The 11,601-nt window shown below is 39.9% G+C and overlaps 1 protein-coding gene across 13 annotated transcripts in view; it reads left to right on the forward strand.

Moving 5' to 3' along the window:
• Positions 1 to 11,601, forward strand: part of WDR89 (WD repeat domain 89) — a 132,891-nt gene that overhangs the window by 99,793 nt on the left and 21,497 nt on the right. For 6 of the 13 annotated variants that reach the window (XM_043549724.1, XM_043549722.1, XM_043549721.1 and 3 more), the window contains one exon: positions 8,140 to 10,795. The exons of 3 other annotated variants lie outside the window; for them this stretch is intronic. In XM_043549724.1, the coding sequence (XP_043405659.1) occupies positions 8,180 to 9,340 (1,161 nt within the window). In that variant the 5' untranslated portion in view covers positions 8,140 to 8,179 and the 3' untranslated portion in view covers positions 9,341 to 10,795. Of the gene's footprint in view, positions 1 to 2,746; positions 2,767 to 3,509; positions 3,600 to 5,837; positions 5,889 to 8,139; positions 10,796 to 11,601 lie in introns of those variants that run through there. 4 more of the 13 variants (XM_037901121.1, XM_037901128.1, XM_037901119.1 and 1 more) reach the window with 3 other exon arrangements.

Consider the following 11,601-nt stretch of genomic DNA (forward strand, 5'->3'; position numbering starts at 1 on the left):
GTGATGGGAGGAATAGCCCCCCCTCCCCCCCCATTATTTTGTCCATCAGTTAGGCATAATATCTGACACACCAATTTTGGTCAATTAATTTCTGATTCCACATCCTTTTTTTTTTTAACCAAGCATGATTTCAACACAGTCCTTGAATTATATCAGTGTGGTCTATTATGTTTGGACTAATTTAGTCTTTTTGTCTGGTTCTCATGCACCTGTTTATAACATTCTTTACTGAAAGCAATTTTTACAACTGAGCTTACAATTAGGGTAAATATGTTGGCCCAGTTATTACAACAGCACTTAAAATCACTGTTCGTACTGGGCCCTGTGCTTCTCTGCTAACCTCCACTGTCAAGAAGGACATGGCTCTGATGCATAGGTTGCGTCATGAGGTTTTACTAGTACCTCGGAGAGCTCTACTGGTTAAAATTCAAGTAGTGATGATATAGCATTTGTTGTCCCGAAGATATTGTCCTGTTTTCACAGAAATGAAAAATTTGGTCCAAATCTTGACAATGTATAGGGAATATTTTTTTCTACTTGGTGCTCTCAGTACAAGATGAGGCTTACATATATATCTTTATTCTAGAGCTAGATGATGAAGGACTTAATAAATTAGTCTTTCCCCTTTACTTAATTGGAGAGGCTTTAAGCATTAGGAATAAAAATGAAACCATCTGTCCCATATTTCTTTGTAATGGTTGTGAGCTCTGTTCAGGATCCTTGTAGGTTTGGGGAGTGAGGAACCAAATTAAACAATAAGACTGATCCACCCAGTATGTTGCTGTGTGCGCTTGTGGGTTTGGTCAACCAGCTGCATATTTTGAAAACTCTAATGGTGCCAGTAAAGATGTGAACAAACTGGAGAGAGTCCAGAGGAGAAGAACAAAAATGATAAAAGGGTTAGAAAACATGACCTGTGAGGAAAGATTGAAATAATTGGGCATGTTTAGTCTAGAGAAGAGAAGGTTGAGGGGGGACATCATAGCCTTGAAATATGTAAAAGCCTGTTGTAAAGAGGACTGTGAACATTTGTTCTCCCAGTCCACTAAGGGTGTGGCAAGAATTAATCCTCTTAGTTTGCGGCAAGGGAGACTAGGTTAGATATTAGGAAAAATGTTCTAACCATAAGGATAGTTAAGCACTGGAACAGGTTACCAAGGGAGGTTGTGGAATCCCTGTCATTGGAGGTTTTTAAGAACAGGTTGGACAAACACCTGTCAGGGATGGTCTAGGTTTACTTGGTCCTGCCTTAGTGCAGGGGGATGGACTAGGTGACCTCTTGAGGTCCCTTCCAGCCCCACATTTCTACGATTTAAATAAAAAACACTTTATAAAAAAGCAAACAAACAAATTACAACAGCTGGAAATTTCCTTTCAGGTTAATTTTAAACCTAATTTACAAACTGTGCACCCTCTTTTCCAAGGATAGCACCTGGTTGCTAATCTCATAGGTGCTTTACTGTGTCTAAGATCAAAACATTAGGAGACCTGTTGAAACAATAGCAAAGTTGTTGCAGGCTTGGCAGATGGAGGGTGTGGTAACACTGCATCACAGACTACATTCTTGAGTGCATAGCATCATTTGCCTTGTATATTCTTGTAAATGGCAGCATTCCAACACTTAGTTATCTTCTGTTGTGCTTGGAAGATCATTATTTCCTATTTATCTCATAAATTTAACACACATCCTATTCCTCCTATTTAAACTCTCCCAGCAAAATACAACAGTGACTTCCCCTTCTGAAAAGGAAGGGCTGGCAGCTACACCCTGAAGTCAGCATGAATTGTTTATATAACCTTCAATCAGGAATTCATAATAGACTAAAGTATTTTTCACCAGAGCAGAGATTGTTGCATATTAGTATAACAGGTTTTAGTGAGACATGCTAGCTGTCAAGTGCAGCATAAACCCCTTTCAGCCATTTCACTGAAAATAGAATTGAAAGACCATACCCCCTCACCTTCCAGTACATATAAATTACATCTCTCTGGAAAACATGAAAACATTTCCCCCCAGTATTTCAGAGCAACTAAAACTGTAAAATTTGGAGTAAACAACTAAAGATGCCCCAAGCCATTCTGTTTTCTAGAGAACCCCAATATGTTAACTTGAAGTAGGACTTTGCAGACAGTGCACATTGTAGGGTATAATTTGACATTTCCCTGCGTTAGTAAAATTTTTGACACACAAGATGAGAGTTGCAGAAATTGCACATGGAATAATATCTTTTATCAAAGTCAGTAATATTAAACAATCACAGGTTACTTTCCAAATGGCTGACATTTGTCAGGAGAATGTCTGTCTGAGTTTACTTGACCTTTCTGGTCTAAAAAGGTTTGATTATTTTGAGGTAGAAATTTAAGTCAATATGGAAAATTACCTTTTTCTTACAAACAGAATCTGACTGGGACCCACTGTATACATGTTCTGCAATCATCACAGTTCAGATTACCCCAGGTTCTGCAGACCACTTCCCTTCTGCGTCCACAGGCAGGCACAAATTTGGAAATACTCTTTTAAAACATAAGTTTCTGTTGTAATTCTTCAGTGATCTTGACTAAATATGCCATGTTCCTTTTCTACTTTCTGTTACTAATAAAATTATCTATGTTTTTCCCTTAACTTTTTTTAAAAAAGCAGATCACAGATTTATCTGAGCATTGTTAAATAATTAAACCACGTTTTTTCTCTCAGAACTATAATTTGTGTCTTTTGTCTTTTTTATCCATTGCCTCATCTTTGAAGTACTGTCATAAAACTATCTGGTGAGTATTTTTCACCCCATTAGTATATCAAGGAAAAGTAAGGACATAATTATTTTTGAAAAAGCACTATATAGGTAGATATAGCTTAATGAACCCAGAGTAAGTTGCAGTCCCTGCTCTGAAGAGCTTACAATCTACTGAACAGTGCTTATGAACTGGCCGGTGTTTATGTAATTGCATTGCTGAATGCTTGCCTAATCTGGAAGAGCTATCCAGAAAGGTTTGGAAGAAGTAAATTGTGATGATTAAGCTTGTGCACACGTTTGTGCCAGACAGAATATTGTACGTTCTCTCTGGGGAGAAAGAGACTTTCCACAGGATGTCTGCATTTTGTGGTAAAAAAATGCATTACAGATGTATTCTGTAGGGTTGCTTTGATGTGGAATATTAACCTGGGGACCTTATTGTCACAGGATATTACTGAAGCAAATAGTTTCGTGAGATTATTTGTGACTTGGGAATTAAGCTTTTGTGAGTGTAAGTGTGTACTTAAACTGATGTTTGGTGTGAATTTGGCCCTGATTGTTTCATCATAAGATGAATATTTTACACATTATGAACAGCGCCCCCGCCCCCAAACTATCTATTTCCAGACACTACAGACAAACCCATAACAATATAAAATTCAGATATATTGTAGAACATTCTATGGTAACCCATGGTAGCTGCTAATTTTTTTCATGGAAATTTTAAAAGGTTTAACTAAAACAAGTAATATAGCCCTCCCTTACTGTCCCCTGTAGAGGGAAGAGCATCTTCGCAAGCAGGTTGGCTAATCTAGTGAGGAGGGCTTTAAACTAGGTTCAGCTGGGGAAGGAGACCAAAGCCCTGAGGTAAGTAGGGACGTGGGATACCGGGAGGAAGCACGAGCAGGAGAGCGTGAGAGGGGAGGGCTCCTGCCTCATACTGAGAAAGAGGGAGGATCAGCGAGCTATCTCAAGTGCCTATACACAAATGCAAGAAGCCTGGGAAACAAGCAGGGAGAACTGGAAGTCCTGGCACAGTCAAGGAATTATGATGTGACTGGAATAACAGAGACTTGGTAGGATAACTCACATGACTGGAGTACTGTCATGGATGGATATCAACTGTTCAGGAAGGACAGGCCCGACAGAAAAGGTGGGGGAGTTGCATTATATGTTAGAGAACAGTATGACTGCTCAGAGCTCCGGTATGAAACTGCAGAAAAACCTGAGAGTCTCTGGATTAAGTTTAGAAGTGTGAGCAACAAGGGTGATGTCGTGGTGGGAGTCTGCTATAGACCACCGGACCAGGTGGACGAGGCTTTCTGCCGGCAACTAACGGAAGTTACTAGATCGCAGGCCCTGGTTCTCATGGGAGACTTCAATCACCCTGATATCTGCTAGGAGAGCAATACAGCGGTGCACAGACAATCCAGGAAGTTTTTGGAAAGCGTAGGGGACAATTTCCTGCTGCGAGTGCTGGAGGAACCAACTAGGGGCAGAGCTCTTCTTGACCTGCTGCTCACAAACCGGGAAGAATTAGTAGGGGAAGCAAAAGTGGATGGGAACATGGGAGGCAGTGACCATGAGATGGTTGAGTTTAGTATCCTGGCACAAGGAAGAAAGGAGAGCAGCAGAATACGGACCCTGGACTTCAGAAAAGCAGACTCTGACTCCCTCAGGGAACTGATGCACAGGATCACCTGAGAGAATAACATGAGGGGGAAAGGAGTCCAGGAGAGCTGGCTGTATTTTAAAGAATCCGTATTGAGGTTACAGGGACAAACCATCCCCAAGTGTAGCAAGAATAGTAAATATGGCAGGCGAGCAGCTTGGCTTAACAGTGAAATCCTTGCTGATCTTAAACACAAAAAAGAAGCTTACAAGAAGTGGAAGATTGGACAAATGACCAAGGAAGAGTATAAAAATATTGCTCGGGGATGCAGGAGTGAAATCAGGAAGGCCAAATCACACTTGGAGTTGCAGCTAGCAAGAGATGTTAAGAGTAACAAGAAGGGTTTCTTCAGGTATGTTAGCAACAAGAAGAAAGTCAAGGAAAGTGTGGGCCCCTTACCGAATGAGGGAGGCAACCTAGTGACAGAGGATGTGGAAAAAGCTAATGTACTCAATGCTTTTTTTGCCTCTGTCTTCAGGAACAAGGTCAGCTCCCAGACTACTGCACTGGGCAGCACAGCGTGGGGAGGAGGTGACCAGCCCTCTGTGGAGAAAGAAGTGGTTCGGGACTATTTAGAAAAGCTGGACGAACACAAGTCCATGGGACCGGATGCGCTGCACCCGAGAGTGCTAAAGAAGTTGGTGGATGTGATTGCAGAGCCATTGGCCATAATCTTTGAAAACTCATGGCGATCGGGGGAGGTCCCGGACGACTGGAAAAAGGCTAATGTAGTGCCCATCTTTAAAAAAGGGAAGGAGGAGGATCTGGGGAATTAAAGGCCAGTCAGCCTCACCTCAGTCCCTGGAAAAATCATGGAGCAGATCCTCAAGGAATCAATTCTGAAGCACTTAGAGGAGAGGAAAGTGATCGGGAACAGTCAGCATGGATTCACCAAGAGCAAGTCATGCCTGACTAATCTAATTGCCTTCTATGACAAGATAACTGGCTCTGTGGATGAGGGGAAAGCAGTGGACATGGTGTTCCTTGACTTTAGCAAAGTTTTTGACACGGTCTCCCACAGTATTCTTGCCAGTAAATTAAAGAAGTATGGGCTGGATGAATGGACTATAAGGTGGATAGAAGGCTGACTAGATTGTCAGGCTCAACGGGTAGTGATCAATGGCTCCATGTCTAGTTGGCAGCCGGTATCAAGTGGAGTGCCCCAAGGGTCGGTCCTGGGGCCAGTTTTGTTCAATATCTTCATAAATGATCTGGAGGATGGTGTGGATTGCACCCTCAGCAAGTTTGCAGATGACACTGAACTGGGAGGAGAGGTAGATACGCTGGAGGGTAGGAATAGGATACAGAGGGACCTAGACAAATTAGAGGATTGTGCCAAAAGAAATCTGATGAGGTTCAACAAGGACAAGTGCAGAGTCCTGCACTTAGGACGGAAGAATCCCATGCACCGCTACAGACTAGGGACCGAATGGCTCGGCAGCAGTTCTGCAGAAAAGGACCTAGGGGTTACAGTGGACAAGAAGGTAGATATGAGTCAACAGGGTGCCCTTGTTGCCAAGAAGACCAATGGCATTTTGGGCTGTATAAGTAGGGGCATTGCCAGCAGATCGAGGGACGTGATCGTTTCCCTCTATTCGACATTGGTGAGGCCTCATCTGGAGTACTGTGTCCAGTTTTGGGTCCCACACTACAAGAAGGATGTGAAAAAATTGGAAAGCATCCAGTGGAGGGCAACAAAAATGATTAGGGTACTGGAACACATGACTTATGAGGAGAGGCTGAGGGAACTGGGATTGTTTAGTCTGTGGAAGAGAAGAAAGCGGGGATTTGATAGCTGCTTTCAACTACCTGAAAGGGGGTTCCAAAGAGGATGGATCTAGACTGTTCTCAGTGGTAGCAAATGACAGAATGACGAGTAATGGTCTCAAGTTACAGTGGGGGAGGTTTAGGTTGGATATTAGGAAAAACTTTTTCACTAGGAGGGTGGTGAAGCACTGGAATGGGTTACCTAGGGAGGTGGTGGAATCTCCTTCCTTTGAAGTTTTTAAGGTCAGGCTTGACAAAGCCCTGGCTGGGATGATTTAGTTGGGCATTGGTCCTACTTTGAGCAGGGGGTTGGACTAGTTGACCTCCTGTGGTCCCTTCCAACCCTAATATTCTATGATTCTGTAATCCATCCACACACTTCCCTCCTGACAGTCATTCCCTTCCCTCTGCACAAATCCCCAGCGCATGCAAAATGGTCAGTTGACACAAGTAGTTGCTGTTTTCTGGGTCTGCATAAGCTGTCAGTGAAATCTGTGGGAGTTATTTTAATAATGTTTTACACTCAATTTACAATGGCATAAATATCTAGACAAGATGAAGGGCAGTGGAGGGAGAATTGGGCCCACAGAACTTGGTATATGGTTTTTCAATTAGATAATTTTTATTGAAATTATGTTGCTGATTTCTATTTAAAAAGAAAAAGCTCAGTCCATCCTGTAAACTTTGCCAACCACGTGGTCTGACTTCTGTTAAGTTTTCATAACCAAATGAAATTTCAGAAACTTTTGTTCCTTTATAGTGGCCAAAGTCTGTAAACGGACAGAAACTTAGAAATTGGCCATCATGGCAAATTATCTCAATTTAAAGGCTGTGTTAAGTTTTCTGATTCAGAATTGGCATCAACCCTTTATTGTAGTTTCACAATTTCTTACTGCTTTATAATACAGAAAACAGGATATGCTTGGTAAAAAGAGATCTCCTGTAGGGCACTTCGTATATTTTGGAATAGGATTTTTTTCATGTTAGGAAATTATTTTTTTTATGAGTAATCTGCACATTTTAGGACCTGTGCACTTTCCTGAAATAGGTTACATTTGCAGGACAGTTCAGTAATGTCACAGAAGAAATTGCATCTGAATGTAAGGTTTTTATCTATAGTGTATTAAGTGCTTTATACAGTCTATTTTTAAAAATAATTTGATATAGGACATTCACCATTGATCTTCAGCGACAGTTCCACAATCTAAAAGCTGTTCTCTGTTGCTCAATTTCATCCCATGACTCCTAAGTTATCCTATCTTGGATTGCCTTAAACAAAAATGTACTGTAGTACGTGTATTTTAATTTTTTATTTTACCCTTTGCATTAAGGGCCAGATGTACAAATATATTTAGATGTGTAAAAATACAGATAGGTGCCTCATGGGATTTAGAAAAGCACCCAAGCAAGTTAAGTGCCTAAGTCCCAATGAGAGCTAGGCATCTACCCTGTTTAAGCTTTTCTGTTAACCCCACAAGGTACCTATCTTGCCATCCTTAGGCAAATCTGACCCTAACTGACCATCATAGTGCCAAGTAGCATTTCAGGTGATATTACATATAGCTCAGCAGGTTAGGGTGTTGACTTGAGTGTCTTTCCACTTGTCAAGAACATTGCTTTCCTGCTTATGAGTATTATTAAGCAAATTTGGCTAGAACAACTTGCAAATGATTCACAAAGAGAACAATTAAGATTTTATAGGCTTAGTTAAAATACTTACCTTAAAACACATTTTACCAGAATGGTTTCCTGATGGAGCAGGCTGCTGTATTCATACTTACTTCTGCTTTATCTTCTTCTGAATATATCAAATGACACTAGCTGTGGTGTAAGAACAATGTAAACCTACTTTTATGCATGAGATCTGTTGTGAAAGATGCTGTTTCAGAGATTTTTAAGAGCTGGAATTTCTGCATAATTGAAACTTGTTTAATTCAAATAATATATTTGGGATTTGATGTATTGCAGATTCCTACCAGCTTTGGGTACAGTCTTTCTGACAACCACTATGGAGAAGATTGAAGAACAGTTTGCTAATCTGCGCATAGCAAAACGTTGTGCACTAAATGGAGACCCCACTTACTTACTGGATATAGATGTTTCAAAATCTGTTGAAGCAGAAAGCAACCACTTAGTTGCCGTTTCATGTTCCAATAAATCAATTAAAGTATATAACAGAGAAACGTTACACTTGCTAAGGGAGTATAGTGGCCATCCTGGGTTACTTAATGGAGTCAGATTTGCTCATACAAGTGAGAATATGTTGTTTTCAGCATGCAGTGATGGCACAATAAAATGTTGGGATATTCGCTTAGCTACTCAGGAAGCTGTACAGTCATTCAGTGGTTATCCTTCGAATGTTTTCATCAGCTTTGATATTAATTGCAGTGATCTTATAGTTTGTGCTGGGACAGAAAAAGTTGAAGAGGACACATTCATGGTGTTTTGGGATGCAAGAAGTAATACAAACTATGCATGCGCAGCTAAAGAGCCCTTAGGAACCTATTCAGAGACTCACAATGATGATATCACTAAAATATGTTTCCATCCTATCAAACCCAATTTGGTAGTCTCTGGATCAACTGATGGATTGGTTAATGTGTTTGATATTAACAAGGAAAATGAAGATGATGCTTTGATTGCAACTTGTAATTCGAATTCATCGGTAAGTTTTATTGGTTGGTCTGGGAAAGATTATAAACAGGTATATTGCATGACACATACGGAAGGATTTTGTTGGTGGGATCTTACTCAAATAGATACTGAGGAACCAATGACATTGTTGCAGATTCTGGATGTCAGAGAAGTAGTCTTCATTGAAAATAGCAACTTAAACTATCTGATAGGTGGCTTGTACCATGAAAAGGCAGACAAATTGTTTGTTGTTGGTGGAACAGCTATGGGGAACATTCACCTAATAAACTGTGGCATTGATGGACTGAGCCTTGTGGGCACCCTTCATGGAGGGCACTCTGCTACAGTTCGCTCATTCTACTGGAACATGACAGATGATTCTTTGTTGACTGGTGGAGAGGATGCACAGCTGTTGTTATGGAAACCTGGAGCTGTGGAAAGGTCCCTTGTAAAGAAGGCATCTATGAAAATTGCTTCCTCTGTTCAGCAGCAAGTGAGAGTTCACAGCACCTCTCTCAAACGCAAGAAAAAGTAAAATTATGAAAATGGGACTATTAAATTTGTAGAGTTCACTGTTCTGAGCATTGTATTTGGGATGGTGATTTATTTGCACTATGTGGCAAATATAATTTAGTATGTAAATTTTACCTAGAAATGACCCTCACTTTATCACGTGAATAACTGTTTAAAAAAAAGCAACTGATACTTATTAAAAGGGTAAACATTTACTTTGTATTCACTGAACAAAGTATGTCTTACAATATTGTATATTTTTATAACAAATTTATTATATCAAAATATATTGGCACAGAGATCTTGGATTAGAATAAAAGCCTGCAACTTGTACACTTTATATTACTGCCCACAGTGAAATGTTTTGGACATATTTTAAAAAATTTCAGATTTGTAGCCATCTTTTTCTTACTTGCCTTACCGATAATTTAATGAATGAAATTGCTAAATATATCAAAGACTTAGTGTTACTTACTAATTCTTAGAGGAAGTACTTATTGATGAAATAGAGAAAGGGTATTGTTTTGCACTATTCTCTCACTATTTAATGACAAGTATATAAACAGTGGTTCACAGAACACACTTTATAGCAGAAGTGTGTTTGTTCTAGAAAACAGTAATACTTACTATATCCAAAGTACCTGTAGCCTTTTTTATGCTTATGAAAAGTGTTATAATTGACAGTATTTGGAGAGATTATTTTCTAATCAACACACCCAGTCTATGAAAATTGCAAGCTACCCCACACTATCCTGGCAGTGTATCTCAATACTGACCTGGAAGCACCATCTATAAAGACTGAGGAGGTAGGTCAGTCTCAGTGGGTCATAGGAATTGATGCATATGATCTCCCCAATGCTCCATCTAGTCCACTACCTGTTTTTGACGTGCCATCCCACATGCCACATAGGAAGATATAGAAAAACTTTCAGAATGTAGTTATGGAATAACCTGCCTATAGAGAGTTTCTTTTTAACTCTCTTTAGCTTCTGCCCTGCAATATATGCACAGTAAGTAACTAGGCTCTTTACAGCACAAATACTACTGTCTGTGGACACCTCTCTAAGAGCAATGAGATTTCACTAATCTCACCAAACAGCCATTGGGTGGTGTAAAAATTACCTTGTACCTTCAAAGTTGTTGGTTGTCTGTCTCATTCTGCTCCTCTGGCACATTTTAACCTCTGTGCCTCTCACTCAGTACTCTGAAAGTTGCCTTTATCGTATTCTGCCCTCTCTAAGGTTGTAGTAACATTCACGTCAAATGTATCAGTAATTACCCTACATTTAACAGATAAGTACTATGCTTCAGTGAAGCTTAAACAAATGGAAGAATTGGTATTTTACAGACTAGACAGAGCATGGAAATCAAAAGGATTGTAAGTTTAATACACATATAAGTACTTTGAAGATATTTATAGACTGCATCTAAACTTGAAAATACCCTGTAGTTTGAAGTAAAAATGGTGTTTAATTCACTGTGCATCAAGGGTAATTTATTTTCAGCTATCCCACAAGTATGGTTAATACTACATGTTATAAACATACCTGGATTAATCTCCTGTGGAAATGAGTCCTCTCCAAATACACATGCATCAAGTTTCCTTCTGATATTTATACTAAACAATATTTTGGTTTTTTTATATAGCTAGGGAATATTTAGCTTTATGCTCACTTCATACCTGTCCTTTGGTCATGATGAAGGTGTGATTACATTGCATTTATTAGCACTAAAGATTCCTTTAAAGCACACTTTCAACATCAATATCCTGCTTCTCTGAATAGATTTTATCTGTTATTAAAAGTTACATCTATTAATATCAAAAATTATTGTTCTGTATCTTGTTTACTTTGTGCACTGGAAACCATTTTTTTTAATGGTTGGTGTCACAGTTACAGGGCTCAACACACCCTGTTCTCAAGCCTCTCGCTTTCTCCTGTCTCGTGATGGAATCACACAACTCTCCCTTTCAAAGCGGGCCTTTGGCTGCAGACCAACTGCCACATGAGCATCACCTAACACCGCTTTCAGATGCTGTCTTCCATAGAGACCTCCTTCAGCAGGAAGGTGCTACAAGCAGTGGCCCAGTAATAGTACTGCCTTTTAAGCAACCTTCATGGGAAGAGATTCTTTTTCTAACTCATTCTATTTTACTTTCTCCTTATCTCTCCCTACTTCTGTTTCCTGCTTGCTACTTCCCAGATGTAATAGAATTATGGGAGACTCTCTTTCCTTTCTGCTAGCAGTCTCCCCCACAATTCTACCCACCCTGGATGGCTCGTT

The sequence above is a fragment of the Chelonia mydas genome, chromosome 6, assembly GCF_015237465.2.
Source record: "Chelonia mydas isolate rCheMyd1 chromosome 6, rCheMyd1.pri.v2, whole genome shotgun sequence".
NCBI lineage: Eukaryota > Metazoa > Chordata > Testudines > Cheloniidae > Chelonia > Chelonia mydas.